Source organism: Papaver somniferum, chromosome 9 (genome assembly GCF_003573695.1).
Source record: "Papaver somniferum cultivar HN1 chromosome 9, ASM357369v1, whole genome shotgun sequence".
Taxonomy (NCBI): domain Eukaryota; kingdom Viridiplantae; phylum Streptophyta; class Magnoliopsida; order Ranunculales; family Papaveraceae; genus Papaver; species Papaver somniferum.
Genome location: NC_039366.1, coordinates 136,038,891 through 136,066,727, shown reverse-complemented (window position 1 = coordinate 136,066,727; position 27,837 = coordinate 136,038,891). Strand labels below are relative to the sequence as shown.

General features: G+C 36.6%; 2 protein-coding genes across 4 annotated transcripts; one reads left to right on the top strand and one right to left on the bottom strand.

Annotated features, from left to right (window-relative positions):
- The first annotated feature begins 5,168 nt into the window (after window positions 1-5,168).
- On the top strand, window positions 5,169-9,995 carry LOC113309868 (two-component response regulator-like APRR9). 3 transcript variants are annotated; one of them, XR_003340781.1, is made up of 9 exons: window positions 5,169-5,628; window positions 6,300-6,461; window positions 6,553-6,683; window positions 6,777-6,935; window positions 7,226-7,400; window positions 7,483-7,930; window positions 8,145-8,985; window positions 9,138-9,440; window positions 9,563-9,995. XR_003340781.1 is itself a non-coding variant. In XM_026558390.1 (8 exons), the coding sequence occupies exons 1-8, from the start codon at window positions 5,370-5,372 to the stop codon at window positions 9,228-9,230; spliced, it is 2,265 nt and encodes a 754-aa protein (XP_026414175.1). In that variant the 5' UTR covers window positions 5,169-5,369; the 3' UTR covers window positions 9,231-9,995. The 3 variants fall into 3 exon arrangements, 2 of the variants coding, with proteins under 2 accessions (XP_026414175.1, XP_026414174.1); XM_026558390.1 differs by having other exon boundaries at window positions 6,780-6,935; window positions 9,138-9,995; XM_026558389.1 differs by having other exon boundaries at window positions 9,138-9,995.
- A 204-nt stretch (window positions 9,996-10,199) lies between these two features.
- LOC113313347 (serine/threonine-protein kinase Nek5-like) lies at window positions 10,200-16,335 on the bottom strand. The gene is made up of 14 exons (XM_026562111.1): window positions 15,396-16,335; window positions 15,248-15,314; window positions 15,098-15,163; window positions 14,970-15,016; window positions 14,832-14,877; window positions 14,659-14,739; window positions 14,527-14,572; window positions 14,362-14,411; window positions 13,704-13,785; window positions 13,578-13,627; window positions 13,171-13,244; window positions 12,993-13,044; window positions 12,296-12,907; window positions 10,200-12,203 (listed from the first exon to the last, which is right to left on the bottom strand). Exons 1-14 carry the CDS (start codon window positions 15,491-15,493, stop codon window positions 10,602-10,604), a joined length of 2,973 nt encoding a protein of 990 aa, XP_026417896.1. The 5' UTR covers window positions 15,494-16,335; the 3' UTR covers window positions 10,200-10,601.
- Between the last annotated feature and the right edge of the window lie 11,502 nt (window positions 16,336-27,837).

Here is a 27,837-nt window from a genome sequence, read left to right as displayed (position 1 = left end):
CTTTGTTTTAGGATCATATCTCGTCGAAAAAGAATACGATCATATTAAATGGTCGAAATTTATTTCTGGATATACCATCATCTCCCATATACATTTTTATTTTGGATATCTTTGCAGTTTAGCGTTCTTTCTCTTCGCGATCTACTTGTAATTGATGTCCTTATTTGTATTAGGGTTTTGATTATCTTGGATCTTGATGTTTTTGTATTTCTTGTATGCAAACATGTAATCACTATTTTGATTTAAACAAATTGAAATTTGTTTATTGTCCAAAAAAAAAGAGGGACGAAACTAAACAATGTCCTTAGTTGGCGTACTATCATTGAATACAGGAGGAAGTATCCTGATCTTGAATCCAATTGGTGTACACGAGTTTGCACTCAACCATAATAAAATTCATATAAAGTGACAAATCTCTGCTCATATAGTCGCACTATGGACATCAATATCCGGAATCAAAAAAATCACGTGAATAGATTAAGAAGATGTATATAGAAATATATGGTTTGCTATGTTGACCAGTATAGTCAAAATTGCTTTCCAAAGACGATTACTCGTCGAGTAATCGCTACAGGATATATGACCGAGGATATTTCCGATTCCAAACCATTTCCGATATTTAGCGATTAAGACGGACGATTTTGCCAATTTGGACCGATTTTTGATCAAAACGAGTTAACAGTTTTTCCGAGTTGGCATTACATACACTAAAATCTGATTTTTTTTATAACCCCTCGAATAAGAGTTATCAAATAGAAAAAACTCTAAATACAAGAAAAATACGCTCAATATAAAAATATTGCACACTTAATTACACGATAGTGTTAAGATTTTAGTTTTAATTAGGTGCAAATCATGATTTATGAGCAGAAAAATATAAGTATTTAATAAATACGTCCCGAGTATCAGATCGAGTTTTAGCAATTTCTAAGTCCGAACTTGTTGCTCCTCGCTCCAATCTCCCCAACCGAGTAGGTCCGAGGAACGAATTCGACTTCTTTGATGTTGACTAAGGTTAACGGTGTTTTCCATAATATTTGTTTAATCTTCAACGTCAAGATAAATCATGTGAATCTTAATCGATTGAGATACTGGCCCGAACTCTAATATAAATTCAGTTGGTATATACAAAGGTCCCAACGGTTAATAATCCTAATTCTAGATCAACTCAGCCAGTATATACATGGGTCCCAGAGGTTGATTTATATATTAACTATTAGAGCACGGCTCGGTCGAACTCGCAAGGCGTTGCTATCTCAAGCTTGTTTGTCAAGTTTAGTTGATCAAAACTATATCTTGTTTTCTAGTCTACTTATAACTATGTCTCGGATTAGGATAGAAGTGCGTAGTTGAGCATTAAACTTCACGAACTTCACTAATTGAAGAAGAAGATCCACTGAAGACCTTGGAGGAACTTCGACGACAAAAGGTATGTGGAGTCTAAAACTTATTTATCACTCAGAAGTCTATTCAATTCTATCTTCTAATGAGACTAAGTCGTATAGCTATATAGACTTTGTGTTGCACACATTTGAAATTTCGAGTATAGTTTATCTCGTTTATATCATTCTCGAAATATGAGTTTAAAGCTTAGAATGCTTCATCATCTACTTGACAACTTTAATTGTAAACAATTCATTTGTTGGAAACTAAATATTAAGTCAAAATTGATCATGTGAAAATTACCTTGAACATCTTACATGATCCGTGTGAGACAATCATTTGATGTTAACTCGGGATGTTTAGTATTGAACAAATAATCATTTGAAAATTACTTGAAGCTAGTGGTATGTGTAAGATTACTATTGTCGTCTTATAAGGATGTTTCAAATTGATTAACGAGAGTTTTAGAACTACTACCAATGTATGGATACAACACAATATGGGCGCTTTGTATGCGAACTGTGAAGTACTAGTTCGGGTTCAGAACTCTTGTTTGCGAATGTTTGCGGACGAGTTTATCTGTGATGGGTCCAGAACTGTGGTTTGCGGACGACAAAACTAGGCAAGGTTCGGAACGGTAGTTCGCGAACTTAGTTTGCGAAATCAGTGGGTAGGTTCTAAAATCAGCAAGTACGACAACTTGTCCATACACTATGTATGTTAACTATTGTCTATACTCATGAACTCAGGTTCGTTTCTAAATTAAAGTCCTTGGATTCTTAATGATTTAAGGTATGCAAACTAGGGTTCCAAACCGCATTATGTTCATGAATTTGTTCTTGTATAAGTACTATGTACACTTACAAACCAAGCCGAATATGTTTCAAATACTTCATGAATATTTCTATGAGATAGTAAACATCTGAACAACTCTCTTAAAACACATTTAGATACATTTGATTATCTATCGTGATTGACTGATTATTAAATTTGGTCTAGAAGTGTTAGATGAATATAGCTAAGCTAAAAGTGTTCATATGGCTAACTTTGGTTAACTGTTATTGAGTCAAGTTGGTATACACGTTTAGGTATGGTTCATCCATATCTAAATATATGTATATTTCATATGATGTATATCAAGCTAAACCATCTAAAGATGGAGATTGATTCTTGTTTTCTAAGCAATCTTAGCTTAAATCTTAAATCAGGAGTTCATCTAATGGTGAATATTAATTTCTTTGTTAATAAACTATCTTAGCTTTGATTGTAAGCGACCCTGATTTGAAAGACTATATAAGGAGAAGCTCTAGCATCTGGGAAACCTAATCCCGACACTTTCGTGTGTCCTAGTTGCAAACAAGAGTCGGTTCTCCATTAACCTAGGTTTCCGGTTCTTCTGAAAACCATTACTAGGCTTAACGACTTAAAAACTTCGCTTAGGATTCGTGAAGCCAGGTCCAACTATTTTCTTTATAGTTGTGTATCCTGATATTACTTTTTCTATCATATTGAGTTTAATCTTCTCTAAGATTTTCTCGAGTTTTATCTCCGATAGGTAAGATATAAGAAGTAATCACAACAGTTTCTTCGTCTTAGACTCTTGTGATTCCGAAATAACTTCTTCTGTTAATCAATTAGGTTATTATGATGTGACTAATATTCTAGGCTGTTCTTCGTGAGTATAAGACCGGATTATTAATTGAGTTTCCTGTTCACCTTGATCTTTATCTTAAGACAAAAACAACAAATAAAATAGACTTATATGTGGGAGACAGATATATTTATAACTCTTCGACTTTGGGTCGTAGCAACTTCTAGGCTGTAAAGGACGTCAGCTAGTGGAATCAAGTGCACAGAGTCTTGCTAGATTCAAGAGGCGTAAGGAATGTGGCTGTACCTTAATCGGTGTGAGACTTGATTAGGGATCATCTATATTCCAGTATGAAGTTAACTTGTAGTAGGCTAGAGTCTGTAGCGGCTTAATACAGTGTGGTGTTCAAGTCTGGACTAGGTCCCCATGTTTTTCTGCATTTGCGGTCTCCTCGTTAACAAAATTTCTGGTGTCTGTGTTATTTCTTTTCCGCATTATATTATTTATCTTTATAATTATAATATCACATGTTATGCATAAATCAATCTAAGTAGATATATCCATCATTGTTTTTTGGATACGACTTGATTGATTCTTAGATATTGATCTTTTTAATCGTCCAAGTACTCTCACACATAATTAGGTTCACGGACTTGGTTCTATAAACATTTTAATTGTAAGAGAAAGAGATATAAGCTCTTCATATAATTCCTTGATTGAGATTCATTAAGTTGAACTCTCGGCATTGTATTCGAGTTTAGTCCATATAGGTTGCCTAAGTAAAAGTTGGTGGTGTATTTTGGTACCCCCGCGTTTTCAATTGGTATCGGAGCAGGTAAACACATTTAATACCTAATAAGTCTGTGTTCGAAGCAATCTGACTAAATTGACATGAATGTAATCTCGATAAAAGTACCACCAACCTTTGATGGCAAAAATTACTTATGGTGGAATTTTTTTAATGTGTTCCTTTCTTCAAATCAGTGACTTTGAGACATGGAAACTTGTGGTTATAGGATACAATCCCCCGACAGTTGTTAGAGACGGAAACACTGTTGAGAAAGAATTAACACAATATAGCAAAACCGAGATAGGTACTGCAAAGCATAATTCTGATGGGTTAAATGCTATTATTCAGTCCATAAGCCAAGATCTTCAACACCATGTGACTTCGTGCACTAGGTCTAAAGATGCTTGGGATATCTTAGAAATTGCATTCGAATGAGATACCACAGAGAAAGAAGTTAGGCTTCAAATCTTAAATTCTGACTGGGGAAATATTTGCATGTCTGATGAAGATTCGTTTGATGAGTTTAATCAAAAAGTGTCTGGGATTGTTAATGCATCTTATGCGTAAAGAAAAACTACACCCCAAAAGCACATTTTGATAAAAAATCTATGATCTTTACCGGTTTCTCTCTAAGAGAGTTTTCAACTGTACAAGAGAATCACTTTTCCAAAACAAAGAAATACTTCTAGTCCTAGCTTCTTTAGCCACACAATGGGCTACTTCATTTGTGTCTCTTGAAACATGAACACAAACCCAACTACTATAACTTCCTAACAGTTCCTTCCAATCCATAATAATTGGGTTATTAATCCATCTAAGAGATCTTAGATTGCCATTTATGGCCAAAATCACATTTAGACAATCTCCCTCCAAATACAACTTTTGAATGTTGTTTCTTTTCGCCCATTTTGTTGCACCCAAGCTGTAATAACCTCTGTATATTCTTCGCTTTCAGCTATTCCTGGGATGCACTATGCTCCTCTTGCATCATCAATCAAAATTAGGCCAAATCGGGTAGTGGTCATGTAAGGGGAGCCACCATGCTAAGGCTACCATCAACACAAACTTAAGACTATTCTTTACTTATCGAGTTTGCTTAGAGGGTGATAATAAGCAAATTTGATGATTTGCTTAACTATAATCATTGCCTAGCTTCACACTAAGTTATAAAGAAAGAACCATTGCCTCACTTGTGATAATATTTAAATGGGAAATGGAAAGTGACATAGGGCAAAATGTCAAAAGCAAAAAACCCTGTAGAAGAAAATGAAAAAGAAAGGTGGAAAAGGGAACTGAAAAATATCTAGCGAAACAGACAAGTGGGCAGTGGAAAAGCCATGGAAACCAAACAAACCAGCAGACACCAATAAAAAACCGAAAATATAAAAAGGAAAGGCCAAGAGAAATCGAAATAAATATCAAACTAGTAGTATCTCCTTGATATTTTTCTGATCTGATCTTCACTTACTTTCTATCTGACGCGTCCATATCAAAGATATTTTCCAACTTCCATTGGCCACAGAATTATCAGTCGTGGCACTTCTTCCCTCCATTCTTTCTCTCTGTAATTTCCCTTCTCTGCTTTTCTCCATTGTCCGTACAATAATGGAGCCAAGGATTATCGCAGCAGTAAAAGGATCATCAACATCATCGAAGCAAGTTGATCAAGGTTTAGCTGTAGTTAATCTCAACTTAAATGAGGAAGAATTAAGCAACCGCAGAGAATTAGTAGTTGTAGTTGAAGAACAAGTGATTCGTTGGGAAAAGTTTCTGCCTCGGAGATTTCTTAGGGTTTTACTTGTCGAGAATGATGATTCAACACGCCATATTGTTACTGCTCTTCTCAGGAAATGTAACTACCAAGGTATGATAATCCTCTTCGTTCCTTGATTTTGATTCTGGAAATTTATGCTTTGCTAAATATTGTGGATCGTGAGTTCATGTATGATTTTAGTAAAAAGATTGTGTCAAATAGAAAAAAAATTGAATTTCTTAGTGTTGATCTGTAAACTGAATGCTTCAAATACATGTACAAATAAGAGCATTCATTAGGAAAGTATAGGCCAAAATTTTGGTTCCAGTGGTAGTATAGGTCTTAGGTTAGTTAGTGTCTAGAGGTAACATAAGGCAAATGAGGGACTGAGATCCTAAAAACAACCAGATGTGTGAGCCATAGGACCTACACTTCATAGTTTGAGTTTTTAATTTGGTGGAGGACCATAAAACCATTTACAAGGTGTAGATTAAAGATCTGGTGGTGAGGAATGATGCCCAGGATTTCAATAGAACTATTTCGTGGCCTTGTATGTGCTTTAGCCTTTAGTTTAATGCCCAACCTTACAATTTGGACTCTACATAACTGCAAGAGGTACCACAAGTAATTGAAAGATTGAGATCTTAAACAAGAAGTGTGTGAGGCTAATTGGCAGTTAGGATATGTTCAGGTGCTTTGTTGATTGTTTAGTCAAATGTGAAAATTATTCCTAACTATAGTGCTGTTTTACCCTTACTTATCTCCTGTTTCGTGTTCAATAGTTGCTGCAGTTGCAGATGGACTAAAGGCTTGGGCTTTGTTAAAGAAGAAACCCTACAATTTTGATCTTGTTCTAACAGAAGTAGTGATGCCTTCAATTTCTGGAATTGGTCTACTTTCTAAGATAATGAACAGTGACATATGCAAAAGCATCCCCGTTATCAGTAAGTTAAAGATGTGGAATTGTTAAGGCACACTTTTATTGTATTGATAACTTAGTACCTCTCTTATAGAGTTCCTTTTGATGTCTATTAGTGATGTCTTCACACGATTCTATTGGAATCGTGTTTAAGTGCATGCTGAAGGGTGCCGCTGACTTTCTTGTGAAGCCAGTTAGGAAAAATGAGTTGAGAAATTTGTGGCAACATGTTTGGAGAAAGTATTGTGTATGTTGCTTCCCTAAACTTTATTTATCAACAAAGTTTGATTAACTGAAGTCATTCTAATATTTAATATTCTGAACTGTCCAAAACATTCAGCAGTCTGGCAGCAGTGGAGATGGATCTGAAAATGGAAAACCCCATAAAACAAAAATGGAGACTGATTCAGACAATGAAGTGGCAAGTAACCACGGAAGTGAAAATGCTGGCATTAGATCCAAGGATGACGATAGTTCAGATAGAGGAAGCCGTACTCAAGTGAGCATCAGATTATGGTTATTATATTTGTTCGAGTGTGGATATTTTGTCACATCATTTCCCCGAAGCACTCTCCTTTCTACAAGTGATCAGCATTCATAGTCCTATTACTGACTGAATCTTCCTTTCCATCACTGACCAACTTAACGTTACGGAACACTTTTTTCATAGTTCACGGTCTAATGCTGTTTTAGCGTTATTCAGGCATACTATGTCACTAATTTGTTTGTTTACAAAATTAAATGATGGACTTTAAGATTCAACTGTTTTTGTTGTGTGTGTATGGGCAGAGTTCTTGTAGGAAATCAGAGATGGAAATTGAAAGTGCACAAAAGCTAGGAAAGTCTATTCCAGAAGATGAAAACATAATCTGCTGCGAGGAAACTAACCCTGAATTAGGAAAACATGACTTCATTATGGCCACAGTGTCAGCATCATCAACTCCTGAGAAGGAAAAGGGGAAAGGTATTTGCTTTCTGCCAGTCTTATTTCTGGTTTGTACATGGTCGGAGGATCATGAATTATATGCTATAACTTGTTCTCGCAGATACCGTGGTTGAAAAGGAGATTAAGATAACTTTATCCATCCATGATGTCGTTTCTACTGAGAAGGTTTGGGTGAAGACTGCTGTTTGTAATGGATCATTACACTGGGGAGAAGGCCCAGATTCTCTGAGAAGCGAAAAGAATGAGGTTACTGACTCCAAACATCTAGATCAAAATGATGGAACCAGCAAACTTCCGAAAGAGATGATACGATTTCTTGGCACAGCACTTACTACACATTGTAGTGATGAAGCATTGGAAACTAGTAATCAACGAGAGGATATCTTGTGTTCATCTGCAAAAGCTTCTGATAGAAAGAGGACAGCATACAACTCTGTTTCCTCGGACTTGTTGGAGCTCTCTTTGAGAAGACCACAGCTAAACAAGGAAGAGGAAGTCCTCCAGACAAAGCATGTCTTAAATCACTCCATTGCATCCGCATTTTCAAGGTTTATATACTCCCCTCTTTTCTTCATTTGTATCCTAAATTTAATCAGCATAACAAGAGCATTGTTTAGTTTGCAAGTTGGTGAACGTGGTTTACGTGTATTTGCTCCCTCGAACTTCTATACTTCTATAATTCACTCATATGAGATTGTCATACGAAGACGTATAACTAAGATAAATTTTCTCAGGAAACACTACCTTCTGTATAATTTGTAGGTACAGAAATCAAAGGAATCACTTCTCTTGTCCAAGAACTGGATCTTCACCAGCTACTAAAATTGATGAAGGTGATGATCTTCATCATGACATTCTTGAAAAAGCTGGTAACGGAAGGGGAGTTCCTTTGTCGCATATTGAAACTGCATCACTTGGAAGAGAAACTCCTATGAACTGCCAGTTCTCATCTGGTTGTGACAAAGAACTTGAAGAAAATTCAGGATCCGTTCGCTCAAAGGAAACCGCATGTTTAGGTAGTTCTTCTAGTAAGGAAGTTTCTGCTCACCCTCAACTTGAGGTAATACAATTTCCTATTCCTGTTGGAGCGATCCCTTTCCACAGTACGGTTGCTGGCTTTGGTACTATGATGCAACCAATTTTCTGTCCCGACCGTTCTATACCTCATTTTGGTCAGAAGGACGTATGTGCAACTCCTGACCCATTCTCCCACAAAAACACTCAATCTGTAAATAGCATCTTAAATTGGAGTTCTCGTCAGTATCTCGGAAATCAACATTCAGATCGTTTGACGCAAGGCACGGAAGCACAAAGGACTCATACTGAACCAGCATATCCAAGACCAAGAGTAGTAGCACATCTTCCTGGTGAACAGGTCGACCTAGGTGGTAACTGTAATTTTTCTATCACCGTAGGCAGTGGAAGCAATGGCGCGTCTGAGGAAATAAGTGTGCCTGGCAACAATGGAACTGCTCCAGAGACTGGAAATGAAGATAAATATATCAGCTCTAATGGGAAAGGTTTAGACCCTAATCGTTCTAGACGCGAGGCTGCACTGACCAAATTCCGGTTAAAAAGAAAAGACCGATGTTTTGAGAAAAAGGTAATGAAGAGGCTATCTGCTATCTTGGCCACTAGACACAATTTTTTATGGAAAATTCGATGTGTTGTTTTTGTGGCTGGACCATGTTACTTTCGCCAATCTGAAGAACTTCACGCCATTTAAACTGAATATGGTCTAAATTTTATTTGCAGGTAAGATATCAGAATAGGAAAAAGCTTGCAGAGCAACGACCACGAATTAAAGGGCAATTCGTGCGTCAACCAGTTGGTGACCAACCACTATAGCAGCAAGGGAAGAAGTTCGAGTTATGATATTTAACAGATTCATACATTTTTAGCCATGATACAAATTTCAAAGGTATCAAACGAGGCCTGCCCAGTCCCCAGCTTCTTTGGCTGCAGAAACAAGTAGCTTTCGGAGGGCACCTTCATAGAAGGGGGCATAGTTCCCAGTCCCACTGATTAATGTACTATTTCTAATTCCTAAAATGCCTGGTAATGCAACAATTCCTCCTATTTTCCTAGTTCAGAAAAGGAAGATTTTCTTAGGCATGATTAACATCCCTATGATAATCTTGATTTTTCCTTGTGAACGTTGGTTCATGTATACGAGGCAGGTATATTGATTATTGGTGGTTGTCGTGGAGCTTAACTACCCCGAATAATGACAAGAAAACTTTACAAAGCACTGCACGAGGAAGATCCATTACTGTGATAGTTGAGGTTTACCCCTTTATTTTGAAAGTGAAGGTATGCTGGAGACCACGCATATGGTTAGTTTCCTTTTTTGCCTGTTAGGGATCATGTGCTACCTACTGTTGCTCCAAAGAATGTTCTTAGGTCCAACATTCATTTATAGCTTTTAGGTGAGCAATTAAATTCCTATTATTTGTTTGTTGTATCAGACATATACTCTGATAACAGAACTTGTGTCTCACATGTCATGGAGTCTCAACTTCATTCTGGTTTCCTGATTATCTAATTGGAGATGGATGATTGTAGATTCTTTTTCTTACTTTATAGTGCTACACACTCCTTTTCCGGGTTGAATTGTTGTATGGTTGGGTAAGAATAAACACAAGAGGTTGTGACACCCTTGTACAATTAAAAAGAGAAAAAGTGCACTTACCTCTGTCATCTTTCTACCTCTACAGATAAACTTATGAACAGAAAGATAATGCAATCAAACGAAATGAACAATTCTTGGATTGTAATACCCTGAGATAAACTGTTAGGGAGTAAAACAGTAATTGATGTTTGCCAGAACCTGACTGGAAACCTGTGGGAGCTAATAATGATTATCTTAAAAATAATTACATGAACTGAAATATGGGGGATCTTTAAGATCACTGCTTTCTTGAAAATCAGCATAACATTAAACAAAAATGAGATGATGCCAAATGGTTTTACAAAACTTTCATGCTTTTGGCGGCAAATTGGATTTATTTCAAACTGTATCTTCACTATATACAATCAATATAAGAGGAAAAGGAAAAGAATAAGAGAGGAAGGCAAATCAGTGGGAGGTTTATATGTTCAGAATTCAATTGGAGTTTGAATAAGGTGATGACAGAGAGGTTGAAACTTTTGAGAAACTGTGGACAAGGATACAAGAGAAGAGTCAAAGAGAAACTCACAGCTAGGATGTTTCTTATCTTAAGCATTGCGTCCGACATCATCTGTCATCATTCCTTTGAGACTCTTTGCCAACCAAATTGCTGTCTCCCGCGGAGAGATCTTTTCCTTTCCAAATGGCTTTAACACAATAGATAGTTCCTCTAACCTGTTCTGCTGCAAAAGATCTGCGGATAATTCCAACAACCCTTCCAGTGCATCTGCCCTCTGCCTAAAAGACTTCACATCAAGTATTTCTTTTACTGGAGTTTCCTCTTCCTTGGAACTAACTATGTTAGCCTCGGAAGAACTGGATATTTCTGGTTCAGAGAAATCAAGTTTTTGAATGGGAAGGTTGTTGTTCCTCACATCCATTTCCCTTAATCCGGATCCATCTGAATAGTTTGATTTTGGTGTCATAGATTCTGAGCCACTGGAAGTTCTCATGGCTACAGATGTTGCCGTGTTTCTCATCTCCACATCATCCCTAACCACATTTAGCAACTTTCCCATATCCATATTCTGACCCCCCATTTCCACTGTTTCCATCATTGGTGGCTCACTACCGACGCGGAAACTACTATGGCGTATGACATGTATGACATCATCAAAGGCTGGTGGTAGGTGCGTAGGTGTCGTTTTATCGGTGATTGGGCTCGTCATGACGAGTGCCTTCTCCATCTGCAAATTCCTTGGGTTAGGTGTAACCGGTGGTGTTATTTCTGTTATGGATGACAGAAGCTCTTTTACAGTAAACTTATCATCACCACTTGGCGTCGAAGGGATGTTTCTTTGTGGTGGAATATCAGAGTTACTATTACAAGTGTTGAACTGATCCTCGTCATACGGTGCAGAAGTGAGGATTGGCTGAGGATTCATATCAGTCCTGCTACTGGGTCTGCTTTCAGGGATATCGTCTTTAAAGATATACTCTTGCTCGGAACTCGTGAAGTAAGGTTCTGGGCCTGAACTTGAAGTCACTTCATCGTTACTGGTTGTACTCTTCTGCAGATCCAGAACTGCCTCAGATGTTTCAACAGAGTACGCTAGAGATGCATAATTACATTCTTGGTTTTCAGTTGACTGATCAGATGACCTGGTTGAGTGTAGATACGAAGGAAATGAGGAACCGGACGGTGGACGAGAATCAGAACTTTCAGGGCGGGGGAGTCTTTCTTTCGGACCTATCAAGTCTGACAAACTGGAGTTGTTCTGTTCCTTCAACTTAATTAACGGTTCTGCTGTCTCGTTGCAGGGCTCATAACCTTGAATTGACCTCGATGATGATGCTGAGTTACTGCTTTCCGTTCTTATAGCAATACATGCCCCAGATGAATTCTTTTCCGACTCCCGCATGATCTCTCTTGAAGTATGCTTATGACCATTGGTCACCAAGTTCGATGTCCTTTCAGATTCTTGCGTATCACTTGAGGTTGGCCTTGTGCAATTGTTCACTGGGCTTGCAGAGTCAGACACAGCAGGTCTCTGCCCTGGAAATGATGGTCGCCTAACTAGACTGGGAGGCGAAGGTCGTTGCTTTGGCTTACTAGGAACTCCATCTTCTAGAATTTGTTTTGCTGAACCAGAAGGTGATGTTCCATCATATCTAGCTTTATTTTTTGGAGAATGCTCGAATACAGGTGACTGAAAACAAATAGTGAATAAAAATGGTAAGCTTCTTCTCTTTTTCTTGTTTATACTAATAAACTAAAAGCAGAACAGCTTCACATTATTACCTGGTGCTTTATAGGACTTGGTCCTTGGACACGTCTTGCAGAATCACTGTTGGTTTTAGCTGGTATAACCATAATAGCCGTTTCCGTGTTGGATTTCAAAGCAGAGGCTGCGGTGTTGGATTTTGGAATAATCTTAGGAGATGATTCTATGCTAGGTTTCTGACTGGCTCCAACCTTTAATTTGTTGCTCCTTAAGGGAGAACTACTCTCTCTAATTCTTCCCTCTTCTTTTAGAGCCATCATTATATTTTTGATGGTCTTCGGTTGCTTAGATTCAGCTCTTGGTCTAGGATCCTCGTGAAGCTCCATCCCATACTGTTCATCTATTTTGCCAGTGGACGGGTTGGTGATATGCTCATTAGCCATTGGCTGATCAGAATCAACTTCATTTTCGCAATTAAAAGCCATATCTGAGTTGCTTCTATCACCAGAGACTAAACTCTCTTTGTCACTGCCAGAACTGTTACTGCTCTGGCTTTCAACCATTTGTTTCTGAGCACGTCTCACATTAGAAACTGGCTTTTCAGGAGATAGCTTAGCCTTATGCATTGTGGACTGCCGGTACTGGTCAACATAAGGCTGCAAATATGGATGCCTCAGTATCTGGGATGCCTGACCATGTGATAAACCTGAACTGTTAGAGTAAGGTATTACTGGTTAAAAAAAAGAACATCCACATGCTTCTTTAGAAACTTACGTTTGGTCGATGCTCTGGGTTCTTCCTTAGCATGCTTTTGATGAGTGTTTTCCTGCACAGTATGGCATTTTGCAAGGTATCAATTTATTAGCCCAACAGCAGCATGCGCAACAAAAATACATTTTGGTAATGGAACTAAAAACTTATGTACTTCTAGTGAAGGCACACTATGGCTTACAAGGAAGAGGAATAACAAGGAGGTAGAGGACCCATGGAGGAGCGATTTATCTTGCTTATTAATCCTGCCATGTCCTGCAACCAGATATATAAAACCAACCACATGAGTGAACGAACACTTCATGAAATTCAAAGTAAGTGCAATAGCCGAGGACTACGTATAAAATATTCTGGACAGGTAGGATTCAGATAATGCATAATAAACCTCAAGCAGAATTAAGGATCTGTAACATGAAACTTCTCTGCAAATGTTTTTTCTTGAACATTTCTGCAAATGTCATATGATATGAAGAATGACATGATTCATGATGCAGAAAACATGTTTCACGTCCCAATTCTACTGCTACGGTTTCAAGTGGCAACTAACAACCAAAGCTTACAAAAGGTAAATTGTGGAAGAAGACTTACAAAAGCTTTAAATGCAGGGCGGTGAGCTGCCATCTCGTAAATACAGCACCCTGTTCATCGAAAATATTTAACTTCTATACAGAAAATGAAACCATGAGCCTTGCAGAAGGATCAATAAGATTATACCTAGAGACCAGATATCTGATTTAAAGCCGTAAGGAATATCGGCTAGCAGTTCCGGGCACATATAATTGGGCGTCCCGACCACCTAACCAGAAAAGAAACAATGGAACTTTAACCCAACAAATCGTTAAATATAGATATAGACATTTCATCAATCTAAACAATTGATTTACCAACCACCAGCAACTTTAGGCCAAATTAGTACATGCATACTAATAACACCCAGGGCATCTCCCAAAACCCTATAGCACTTATAAGCGATTAAATCTTTCACTGGAATACTGTATTTTCTAGAGGTGGTTTTAAGAGACTTAGCAGATGCTCGAAATGTTAAAACCTCACGACTCTCAAGTGCTCAGAAACAAAAAACATTGCTAAATGATGACAAAAACATTGTTTATATCTCAGAAACAAAACAACAAATTTTGTTTATGACCTTATAAATAGGCTGACTATGATTTTTATAATACACAAATAACTTGACAACTTTCACAGGGATTTCCAAACTACTCCAGGGAGCAAACGAACACAAGATAATAGTAAATATAGGTTGATATCTCCTTCTAAATACTACATCAAACCTTCTAACACCAAAAATCATCCTTTTAAACTAATGGTAAAATGGAAAACATCATATAGCAACTTCACACAACTAACTTACGGAAGAAGTCAAATCATCAGCCTTCAGAGTTTTAGCAAGTCCAAAATCCCCTGAGAACAACCAAAGTAAACATGGTTACTAAACAACGATAATAACATAATAACTACTCCATCAGGTTAGCAGATAGTCCATTTTAGTGAGCTAAAACATCAAAATCAAACCTACCAAGACGTACATCCTGGTCTTTTCCGGTAAGAAAGATATTGGAACACTGCCAAAACATTGTGAAATAGAGTCAGGCTAGTATCTCAGGAAGTGCACAAGAAATCCAGTAGTGTTTTAACAATTCTTACAAACCTTTAAATCTCTGTGTAGAACATAATTTGAATGCAAATATTCAACTGCTAATAGCAATTGCGTGAACCACTTCAAGAGTTTCTGCACAACATAATTTACTTCATCAAGAGACGGTACAAAATTATACTGTATAAAATTTCCAGCGCAATGAACGAAGTTATCAGTCACCACACCTCCTCAGGGAAAAATGCGCCGTTCAATTTTTTCATCAATTCAGCCCTAAGACCAGGAAATCCAAGAAAAAATTTAGTATTTACAAAAGATTGCATTCCTTCATAACCAATAGACTAACACACTTGTTGGGAACTCACATGTCTCCGCCTTCGCAGTATCCAGTGACTATGCATACATAACAACCCTATGATGAAATTTTCAATTCAGAAACTAAAATCAATAAATTAAAGAAATCGAATTGAGAAAAGTTAAATGATCATGTCACCTTCTCCACCCAGGCTTCCTTAAATTCGACAATGTACGGGTGTTGAATTCGAGCAATGAGAGCCATCTACATTTCAAAATTTCCAAAATGTAAGACAAAACTGATAACTAGTGGACAAAACTAAAACCAAGATCCAACTTTTTAATTTACCTCTTGATGAGCTGATCTTCTGCATCGGTCGGTTTGTCGTGCAAGCCTGATTTTCTTCAACACATATCTGAAAATTACAACAAAAATAAGAGTCAATGAAAGAACTGACAATTTTTTAAAAGAAAGAAGGAAAAAAAAACACACTTACTTTTTCCTCTCCACTTTGTGATTTACAAGAATCGCAGCTCCAAAAGCTCCACGACCGATCTGCTCCATAAGCTCGTAATGATCCATATGTGATTCCATGAATCCACTCTTTCAAAAAAAAAACCAAGAAATTTAAATTTCCTGATAAAAACTTAATTCCTTAATGATTTCCACAGCTCCTCCTTTTACACCATCTCCGGTGAGAAATACCAATAGTTTCTAACTTGAATCCATTTCCGAGAAATCCATTTAGATGCCTAACTTATTAAAAACAACAAAACTATAGTTATTCGTTTCCTTCGGATCTTCACTTACTCCACTGTATTCCCTTAGATCATTGAATAAATTAATTTCAATCCAAGATCTCTTACTTGATAAATACTTCAAAATTTCGATCCCGAAACAGAATTTCTTGTCAACTGTTTCAAGTCAATCGATTAATAGAAAGAAAAATGATTGCCGAAGAAGATAATTTAGATTTTGCGGAAAGATAAAGAGCTGAATTTTCCAAGTTTTTGTCTGCCTGCCTTTCTCCTTTTCTGATTTCCTTTCTTTTACTTTTCGTTGTTGTTGTTGTTGTTGGGTGCGTGAAAGTATATTTATCTATAGAACGTAAAGTTAATAAATGAAATTAACTTCATAAAAGAGATAGAGAGAAAGTGTTGAGAATTGAATGCGTTTAATGCAATCAATCTTCTTCTTGATCGTTTCTACTTCTTCTTCTTGTGCTGTCTTCACTCCACAAGTCTACTGGAGAAAATATATATAGAGAGAGAATGAATGAGATTATTTTTTCATCTCTACTTATTTGTTTGTATGTAGAAATGAGAAATGCGGAGCATTAATGGAGCTGCTGGCTCATGGCCATGCTCCATCTTACGCCGACACTACCAGCTGTAGACAAAACATAATTTTCCATGTTGTTCTTACAAGTTATTTCTCCCTCTCTCTCTCTCCTCTTGATCTCCCACTCCCCTACCTACATAGTATAAATCTTGATTCCATGTTTCGCTGCTTGACAGGGGGAGGGAGAGTAAGTTTAGATTTTTGCCGACTTCCAAGTCTGACTCGAGTCTCAATTACAGTACTATATCGCTTGACTTCCCCACTTGGATATAGATATTTGGATATGCAAGGGCACCGGCACAGTAATATGAGGTAACTTTCCAATCGGGGACTTTCTAATTCCAAGCATTCAAGTCTTACGTATGTGTCCCTGTTATACACAGCTATCCACCTCGACAGAATTGAAATACAACTGAAAACACGAGGGAAGTCAAGTCAGACTCGAAGATTTCTATCAGAATAGACAAGTCGTGAATCAGACTTAGACAACTCACTCGTCAAAGCCCATGAATTTATAATGTAGGACTCAGGACGGCATAATGTGTCACCGAATAAGAATAATATTGGCCGTTAGACTGGTCAAAGCCCGGGAATATAACACAGCTAATAAGAGATTATTAGTTGACTAATTATTAGAGTGTCGGTAATCTCATCATCATGATCATCTGATTATATAGATACAGGGAAATGGATATGAGAATCGTGGGACAAAAGATACTGCCACTGTTAGCTACTTGCAAAGTGTAGCTTAGTGACATATATAATATTTGTGGTAAAGATATCTATAGAAGTAAGTGCAGATTTGCACATTGCACAGCATATATATGTTTATCCTTTTCATTTTTGTTTTCTTTGGTATCACAGTTCACCACGTGCTCGCATTTGTTTTAACTGGAATCACATATTCATGCCAACATGCGTACCGGACAGCTCAGATTTGTTCCATGTTTTGTAGTATTTCTGTTACCCGATTCGTACTTTTAGAAGAAAAAAAAATGTCAATTGATAAGACCTTACTATATTTTATAGCACTTCTAGTATTTGCACCTTTGAGTGAAAACTAACCTTTCACTCCCCCATAAAATAGGAGTTTTGAATCAGGAGAGGCCTTGTGAGCTAGACCTAGCTAATTGGACATACTTTAGGTTTAGTCCTATGGATGATAATCTGGCAGCTAGATTAGCAGTCCACGTCGGTTAGGGCTACTTCCTAAGTCTTATGAGAGTACTAATTTAGTAGCTAGATTAGAAGTCCACGTCAGTCCAACGTTATTTGGTTCAACGCTTTAAATCTCAACCGTCAGATCAAAAAATAAATCGCCCATCGTTGAACCATTCAGCGAAAAGTTAGTCTTTTTAGTTCAGCACTTCAATCTCGCTGTTAGTTCAACTGCGAGCACATGCTAGGAGAAAGAACTAATGTTAACAAGTATACTACATTTTTTTTTTTTAAAATTACAACACTTTTCGGCTAATCTAACAGCTCAATCTAGCCCATAGGACTTAGTTTTACTATATTCGATTGCAATTAGTCATCACTTCATTTTGCTGACTTTGCATTCATGCTTATTTCCATCTTGTGGCTTTTGATAAAAGGGCCGTATTATTTATGACGTATGAGCCTCCATAAAGAGAATAATTGGATGGCCATTGTTCCTTAAGTCTGAGCTGGTCAAATCATTTTTTCCTCATGGTATAGTTAAGGAAATGATCAGAAGGACCACATCTACTAACGACCCTCCACTCTCCTGCATTCGCAGCAAACCCACGCTTGTTAACGTGACCAAGAAGATATTTGGTGGCCCGAATTGCCTAAGTGCCAATGAACAATCTTGAACACTATGCCCTTTGAAAAAGACAACATTAATACGTAATTAAAGTTAAACACAAAGTTAAAAAGGGGATTAGGCGAATATTTTGAGTAAAGCAAGATATCAAAGTTAGAGACAGGGGATAATATGTTACTGTTGTTACTGGTTGTGATTTTATCTCAACGGATGACAGTTAATAACCACATCCTTCTGCAGCGCAGCACCATGTCAGGTGTACATTGGATCCATCTCAATATATTACTCCCTCCGTTACTTTTTAATAGGTCAGTTTTTATAAATAAATATTTCAAAAAAATAGACCAGTTTCCTAATTGGGAAAGTCAAATGTTACTTTAATTTTCTGGAACCACTTTTCTTTTAACTTCTTTTGATGACAAGTATTATGTGGACCATTTTCTTTGGCTGACAAGTATCATGGGGATCATTTCAGTTCACTTCTTTTATTGACAAGTGTCTTGAGGACCACTTTCAATAATTAGTTCTCTTAATTTTCTTAATTTTCTCAAAAAAAGAAACTGGCCTATTAAATAGTAACCGAGGAAGTAGATCTTTCTATATATTATTAGTCCCAGTTGGCAGTCAGCCGAGTGTGTTATTTTACAAGTCTGTAACTACCAACCTAGCTCCAAATCCAATGGCTACGAACAATACTGGGGCCTGGGCTACGAATATGGTTTCGTTTTTTGTGGTCCACCAATTATAGCTTGGTGGTTAAACTGTTAGAGAAATCAAATGATTGGGAGAGATACCCAATTTTTTCTTCCACAAGGCAATGCATCTGATCTCAACTCTGGATTAAATAATAATATGTTGGATAAGCGTAATTATAATCAAGGCTTGTGGTACTTGTCTCATCGTATAGTTTGTGAGTGTCGACAATACCATCGTATCCTATCTGTCTCAGTAGTGTAGCACAGAACAGAACAGGGATAACATGGATAGGTTTAAGTTTCGTCAGAAACTTAATAGAAAACTGATTCTAGGATCAAGATTTTAAGATAAAAGATTGATAAACAAACTTGATAATAAGATGTGTCTTGTAAACAAGAGTTCTAGCCTTTATATAGACTTACATGAACTGATTAAAGGAAAGAGTTTGACGAAAACTAGAAAAGGAAATACTTGCGAAGCAAACTAACTTAAACTGACGTGATGGATCAACAGTCATAATTGATCCAAAAGCATGAGGTCAACTGTTACAGTTGATACAGAAGAAAAGGATTAACAATCATTATTGATACAGAGAAAGATGTACTACATCAGTCCCCCCTTCTTGAAAGAAACTCGCCCTCGAGTTAAAGTATAGAAAGAACTTCATTCTCTCCATGGAATTTGAATATTTCTTGCACATTGAAGATATTAGAGATGTTCCAAGTCGATGGAAGATCAATAACATAAGCATTGTCACTGATTTTCTTCAAAATCTTGAATGGTCCATATTTCTTCATCTTGGTCTTGTTATAAGTACCAGTAGAAATATTTCTTTTCTGAGATGAATCATAACCAATTCTCCTTCACCAAAAGTTTTAAGTCTTCTATGCTGATTGGCATCGTCCTTGTACTTGTTGTTAGAATCTGCAAGCCTTGACTGTACCTATTGATGTATGAGTGAAGCTTTCTCAATAAAGTTATTTGTCTTAGCATTTGATTTACGCAGCTTGGGAAGTACCACCAAATCTAAAATATGATTAGGAACCTTAGAATAAACAATCTGAAAAGGTGTCTTACCTGTAGATCGATTAACTGAAGTGTTATAAGCAAATTCCATATGTGGAAGGAGATTATCCCATTGCTTCTCTTTTCCTCCAATAACCTTGGCTCTAATCAGATTTCCTAAAGATCGATTGACCACTTCAGTTTGTCCATCTGTTTGAGGGTGAGCAGTTGTACTATATTGAAGTTTAGTACCCAAACGCATCCATAAAGACTTCCAAAAGTAGCTCAAAAATTTAGTGTCTCGATCAGAAGTAATTATTTTGGGAATTCCATGCGAACGTACTACTTCTTTGAAAAATAAATAAGCAACATTGGATGCATCAGTTGTTTTCTTGCATGCTATGAAGTGAGCCATCTTTGAGTAACGATCAACAACTACCATAATAGAATCATTCCCCCTCACAGTACGTGGTAAACCAAGCACGAAATCCATGCTAATCCACCCAATGAGCTTCAGGAATTGGTAGAGGAGTATACAAGCCAGTGTTTTGAATATTACCTTTAGACTGTTGACAAACCATGCATTTTTGTACGTACTTTTGAACATCTCTTTTAATAGAAGGCCAAAAATAACGTTCTTCAACCAAAGCTATTGTTTTATCACGTCCAAAATATCCACCAAGGCCACTGCCATGTAATTCTTGGATGAGATGAAGACGTAGGGAACATTGTGGAATACATAAATGATTTCCTTTAAATAGAAACCCTTCTTGAATGAGAAAATCATCAACACTTCCTGTTGAAGAACCACACTTGTCCCAAAGTTGCTTAAATTCTTTGTCTTCACTATATAAATCTTTTAAGAAATCAAAGGCTAAACTCTCATGTTTAAGAGTAACCAGAAGATGAGCTCTCCTACTCAAAGCATCAGCAACTTGATTAAGTTTCCCACTTTGATGTTTAATGGAAAAAGTATATTAGTTAATAGTAGATAACCATCTATCATGCATCCTATTGACCTTTGCTGAAGTTTTCAAAAACTTGAGAGCTTGATTATCAGTATTGACAACAAATTCACTGTGAATAAGATAAGGATGCCAATTCTTAAGAGCTTGAACAAGAGCAATTAGTTCCAACTCATAAGTAGACCACTTCTTCCTTATATCTGAATTCTTTTCACTATAGTATGCAACTGGATGTCCTTCCTGAGATAACACAGCACCAATGCCAACAACAGAATCATCACAATGAATCTCAAAAGGTTTATCAAAATTTGGCATGGCAAGAACAGGTGCACTGCACAATTTTTCCGTAAGAAGATTAAAGCTCTTATCTGCTTCTTCAGTCCACTCAAAAGTATCACACTTCAAACAATCTGTCAAACCAGCTGCAATGGTACTAAAGTTTCTCACAAATATTTTATAGAAAGAAGCTAACCCATGAAAACTTCTTACTTCACGAATAGATGTTGGAGTAGGCCAATCCACAATTGCCTTAACTTTAGAATCATCCACAGAAATACCAGTATCCGACACAACATATCCCAAGAAAGTGACCTTGTTTGTAAAGAAATTGCACTTCTTTAGATTCACATACAAAACATTGTCCTGCAGTGCCTGAAAGACTTGAGATAAATGTGAAATATGCTCTTCTTCATTGTTGCTAAAAATCAGTATGTCATCAAAATATACAATGACAAACTTTCCAAGAAAAGGTTGCAGAACTTGATTCATGAGGCGCATAAAAGTACTAGGAGCATTAGATAATCCAAAAGGCATGACTAACCACTCATATAAACCTTCTTTTGTTTTGAAAGCTGTTTTCCATTCATCACCTTCTCGAATACGTATTTGATGACACCCACTACGTAAATCAAGCTTTGTAAACACTTTAGCACCCGAAAGCATATCTATCATGTCATCAATTCTTGGTATGGGAAACCTATATGGTATAGTAACTCTATTTAATGTTCTACAGTCTATACACATACGATGTCCACCATCCTTTTTGTCTACTAAAAAGGCTGGACTAGCACAAGGACTTTTGCTAAGTCTTACCAAACCTTTTTGTAACAAATCATCAACCTGACCTTGTAAAATCTCATGTTCTTTAGGACTTAACCTATAATGAGGTTGATTAGGAATAGAAGTTTCAGGTATAAAGTCTATGTGATGTTGTAGATCTCTTAATGGAGGCAAAACATTGGGTAATTCAGTAGGAAATAAGTCATTGCAAGAAGATAATAAAGTTTGTACCTTGTATGGAATTTCCACCATTGGTTTATCAGCTTCATGAGAACTCAAAGAATGATTTGGTTGTAAAGAATGAACAATGGTAGCAACTAGTGCATTTGTCTTCTTATCTGATGGTTCCTTGACTGAATTAGAAGATTACAAAGGACATAAAACTTTAGTAAACCCTTCATGAACAAAGGTATAAGTATTCTCATAGCAGTTATGAACAACACGAATATCATACTTCCATGGTCTTCCCAATAATAAACTTGTTGCAGTCATGTTAATAACATCACACAAAACATAATATGAATACCCAGGGAAAGAAAACTTCACCAAACATTGATGATTAATTTGCTGAGTGGAAGAGCTGTTTATCCATCCAAATGAATACGGTTTTGGATGAAGAGTAAAAGGTAAACCAAGTTTCTCAACTAACTTTGCAGAAACATAGTTTTCTGTACTTCCATCGTCAATGATCATAGTGCAAAGCTTCTCTTCAATGAAACAATGAGATCTGAAAATATTATATCTCTGAGTAGGACATGGTTCAGTGATTAAAACTGGTCGAATCATCCCAAGGAAATCTGCGTCATAAGTCTCATGTTCTTGAAGATAAAATAATTCATCATCTCCTAATGCTTCTTCTTCTTGTGTTTCGTCTGAAGTTTCATTAATGTAAGCATGGAATTTGCGACAATCACTAGAAGTATGGCCAGTTTGGTTGCACTTGTTACATTTATCTCCTCGAAATTTTGAATAAGGGTCAGAGGGTTTAGATAATGGTGGAAAATCTTGTTGAAACTGATTACCTTTAGTATTGCGAACAAAATTTCGTTGTGGAGGAGGCTGGGGTGGCTTAGCAGATGAGATATGTATTGTAGGAGAAGGTTCTGAAGGAACATAAGTAGGTTGTTGTTGCTGATATGGTTGGTTTTCACTTCTGTCATGTGGATCAACAAAGACGGTTGATCCCTGTGAGGATGTATCAACAACGACTGTTGATCCCTTTTCAGCTTGGTAACCATAAGAATAATTATATGGTCTGGAAGTTTTAGAAAAGTGTTGATAACGAGCTTGACGTGGAGTTGCTTGTCTAGAGGTACTGAGTACACGCCTTTCAACTCTAATAGCTTGTTAGATGGCTTCAACCATTGTAAACACGGACTGCGTCAGTCCCTGTTGAATTAAATTATTCAAACCAGATATAAAACGTGCAACTAATTGCTCTTCAGTTTCATTCAATTGGTTACGAGCAACTAAAGAATAGAACTCAGCAACGTATTCTTCAACTAATCTGGCCCCTTGTCGACAGTTCTGAAGCTTAATAAAAAGTTGTTGCATATAATCTCTAGGTAAGAATTTATCTCCTAATAATTGTCTCATTCTTTACCATGTACGTATAGGAGGTTTATGAGCATTGCTTCGATCTTCACCGAGTTTTTCCCATCAAGCTGCAGCTCCACCTTTTAATTTATAAGCTACCAGTTTAACTTGAAAAGATTCAGGAACTTCCATGAAAGTGAAAAAGGAATCGACTTCATAAAACCAATCCAGCAAGTCTTCAATATGTAAATCACCATGAAAACTAGGTATATCAACCTTCAACTTATATTCTGGTAAAGTTCCATAAGGATTCATACCAGATTTTAATCGTTTTTCATTAACCCATTGTTGCTCTTTGAGTTTTTCAGCTTTGTCATCTTCATCATAGTTGAGGGGTATGGTAATCTTTTTTTTGTTAACATAACCTTCCAAGGGTTCCTTGTGGTAAAGGGTATGGGAAATATTCTCAGGAATATTATCATTCTGAGTAAAAGAAGGTTTATATTTTTTGGTTTCATCTTCTTCTTTTTAGCCAGAGCTTTGGTCCCCTTCTGTATCGTCGGTTAATTTAGGCATCACCAAGTCACCAAAACCAGCATGTTTCCATAATTTGTCTAAACAATCTCCATGCATAGCAAGTGCAGATTTCAGAGAATTTGTAGCTGAATCAAGCTTGGTAGCAAACTTGGTTTCTAAGGAACTAAAAGACGTTTCAATTTTGTTGCCGAGCTTGGTTTCAAGTGTTGCGCTGAGCTTGGTTTCAAGTGTTGTGGCAATGGCATTAATTTCAGTTGGTGTTAACTTGTCTCCCATTGTAACGAAAGGTAGGTGGGTGAAAATTTAGGGTTTTGAGTTGTTGCGGAAGTTGTGGAAAGGATCTGTTTCTAGATAAAAATATAAAAACTCTGCATCAGATACCAACTAGTGTAGCACAGAACAGGGGTAACAAGGATAGGTTTAAGTTTCGTCAGAAACTTAATAGAAAACTGATTCTAGGATCAAGATTCTAAGATAAAAGATTGATAAACATACTTGATAATAATATTGATAATAAGATGTGTCTTGTAAACAAGAGTTCCAGCCTTTATATAGACTTACATGAACTGATTAAAGGAAAGAGTTTGACGAAAACTAGAAAAGGAAATACTTGCAAAGCAAACTAACTTAAACTGACGTAATGGATCAACAGTCATAGTTGATCCAAAAGCATGAGGTCAACTGCTACAGTTGATACAGAAGAAAAGGATCAACAATCATTGTTGATACAGAGAAAGATGGACTACATCACTCAGAGAGGACCAATGCGTATCATACCTATACCCGCAGCCCGCTCAAACGGACCACAGCCCCAATGCAAATGAAAACATATGTGGTAGACCAAACGGGTAACCAAAATCCTCATATGCATTTAACCTAAAAAATGTCCAGGATATTAACGATGTTATTGTCGTTACAGGATTACCATGGGTGAAGGAGATGTGCTTCCATATGACCAAATATTTGGTTGCTCTTTCACATTATTCATCGATCCTACGGTGAATTCCTATCGCATATAAATTTAAAAGGTGGTTAATTAAACTCAGTTAGTCAGGTTGAATATATATATATATATATATATATATATATATATATATATATATATATATATATATATATATATATATATATATATTTATAAACAAAGAACCTTTTCATTAATGGGATTTCAAGGTTACAATGAGTTTAAGATCGAAAATAAGAGAATACAAAGTAACAAGAACATACCTTAAGAGTACAATACCGAGAAATCTGACAAGAAAGAGAAGGATTACCAGAGTAAGACAAATACAAGTATGAATAAGATCCGATTAAATTGGAAGAAGGATGGTTTTTCTAGGAATTAAATTCCAACTATTTAGTTTGTTTTTCTTCTTTAGAAAGAAATGCTCCCAAAGTAGGAGTGATTTTCTCAAATCTCTTGTAACTAGTGATGAAGCTTCCGTCGTCAAAAAAATCACCGATGAAGATTCCGTCGCCGAATAAGTTGATGATGAAGATCCCGATGAATATTTCGTCGTCGGAGCCAACAAAGATGGAGATTTCGTCGTTGGAGAGCATCACTATTGATCTTAAAACCCAACCCAATAACCTAGAATCGCCATTAAAGCGAAGATAAACCTCAAAAAGGTTGATAAAACCACCAGAACGGTGTAGATAAGCAGAAAACATGATAAAAACTAAACTAATCTAGAAAGCAAGGAATAATGAAGAAACCTGCTCAGATCTAGTCCAAAAATTGACTAGATCTGAGTAGAGAAGAGTTATTTTTGATGGTTTTGTTGGAGAAGAAGAAGAAGTGAGAGAGAGGAGAGAGAATCCTGAAAATATTCCTATAAAGTTCGTTTTCCAACTATAATAGAGATGTACATGGTGAAAACCCTAAAAGTGTTCATGTTATAGTTAGTTGACGAAGTATTCAGAACTCATATACTTTGACACAGGTAGGTCAGCTGGCAAAAATATAAAATCTGGATAAGGTACGCAGTTGTGACTGGGATACATGATTTTAGACATTTATACCTAGCTCTGGATAAAGTGTCACTTCATGACCTAAACATGGTTGGTCTATGGAGAATTATTGAGGTAAATATTCAAAAATTCATGTCCTATGTATAATATACTAGTAGTCCTTCCGTCAAGGTTATGTATGCGTAATTTTGGATTTGACTTGTCCAACTCGATAGAAGAAATTCCAATTCAAAGGTGACTTTTCACACACACATATATATACATATATATACCCTTATTTGTGATGCATGTGTATCATCAAAATTTGTCTAACGAGTCTAGTTATTGGGAATATATCAAGAGAAATTTAGGAAAAGGAGTAAAAATTTATGAAACATAGATTTTTTTCCTTAATCTAAGATATTTAAAAATGTCTTCATTATAACTTGGACGGAAGGAGTATTATGAGTTTAATTCAGTATTGATGGTATATTTACTTCTGTATATCATTGTTTACTCTGGCGAAGCCAACAAAACTTGTATTTCCAATCATATACAAGTGTAATCGAGATAATTGGCCCGAAAAAAAATTAAGCGTCGGACGTAACTTTAGTTTTAATAGAGGATGCAACGAATCCAAAGAACCCTTGAGTGAGTATATCGGTTGTCGTATTTGGATTTCACGATTTATTGTGATGCTGAAATACAAGCTTTATGTATGACTTTTCATCATGCCGGATTGCGCTTTACGGTTAATTTAGTATTGAAACGTGGTGCTTAGTATCTGGGAAAAAATATTTTATGCAGTTAATTCACGAAAGAGCAATTGCCACGAACCTCTACAGATCCATAAGCTTTTGGATGTGATTTTACATTTGGAGAGATACACACGAATTTTACAGAGCGACTGAATCGGAGGTCGAGTACGATGTTTTCTTCAAGATCATTACTGAGACGATTATTCATACATAGGTGTTACACCACTATGGCTTGGATGATCTCGCAATTTCTATAATCAAAAATAAAAATCTCTTTCCAAACTATGTTATATTCCTCATCTTTTATATACCAGCGCGAAGATTCTTCGTCGACTGAATTGAAAGTCGGGTATTATGTTGTTTTTTTCAAAAGCAATGTTAAGTTGATCATTCGTACTTATGTGTTACATAATTATAGCCAACATTCCTGCATTCAAAATATTGAAACTTATTTCCAATCAGTGTTCTGCCAGAACATTCTTACACATCGAAGACAATATTCTTCATCATAGATCTGATATGCCAGTATTGTCTTGAGAGATACAATTACTCCCTCCATTTCTGGAAAAATGTTACTTTCACTTTTTCATTTTAGCCCAAAAATAGGCCAAATTGAAAAAGTGAAAGTAACACTTTTCCAGAAACGGAGGTAGTATATCTTACAAAAACAGAAGTGGTGATGATTATAGTCATTTCGTACAGTTTTTTTCTTCCGGAGAAAATGTTATATTAAAAAGAAAACTCTTTTACAAAGTACAAAGGAAATCACTCACTTATAAGATCCACCCAATTGCTCTAAATGAGATTAGGGGTAACAAATTTGAACGTATTGGTGTTGCAAGACCACAAGACCACAAGCTGTTTAACAAGATCAATAGTCTCTGTTGTACTTTTTTCACGACCACCAAACACTCTCCCATTTCTCTCCTTCTACAGATCCAACAAATAGCATAATAGATAATCTCCAACACCTCCTTACCTCTTCCGTGCATCACATTCACCGACCACGCTTCAAACAAATTGAGTAAAGTCCTCGGCGTAGGTCACGATATCTTGAAATCCTTACTAAAATAATCCCAGATTTAAAAAAAATAGGAGTAGTGCATAAACATATGATCTGACGTCTCCTTCTCGACATTGCAAAGAACACATAAATCACTTTCAATGTCTATGCCACGATGAGCTAACATGTCCCTAGTTGGGAGCGAGTCATGAAATCAATCCCAAAGAATGAAGCTTACATTGTTACGGATATATCCTTTCCAAAGGTGTTTGTCGAAGTTACATGTATCATAGTTACCTGAC

Excerpts from the sequence above, each read along its gene's own strand:
- LOC113309868 (XM_026558389.1), top strand. The coding sequence starts at position 5,370 with ATGGAGCCAAGGATTATCGCAGCAGTAAAAGGATCATCAACATCATCG. Across the intron at positions 5,629-6,299 it reads CAGGAAATGTAACTACCAAG|TTGCTGCAGTTGCAGATGGA; the intron begins GTATGATAATCC and ends CGTGTTCAATAG. Across the intron at positions 7,931-8,144 it reads ATTGCATCCGCATTTTCAAG|GTACAGAAATCAAAGGAATC; the intron begins GTTTATATACTC and ends TATAATTTGTAG.
- LOC113313347 (XM_026562111.1), bottom strand. The coding sequence starts at position 15,493 with ATGGAATCACATATGGATCATTACGAGCTTATGGAGCAGATCGGTCGT. Across the intron at positions 14,740-14,831 it reads GCGCATTTTTCCCTGAGGAG|AAACTCTTGAAGTGGTTCAC; the intron begins GTGTGGTGACTG and ends TATGTTGTGCAG. Across the intron at positions 13,245-13,577 it reads GCCCTGCATTTAAAGCTTTT|GACATGGCAGGATTAATAAG; the intron begins GTAAGTCTTCTT and ends ATCTGGTTGCAG.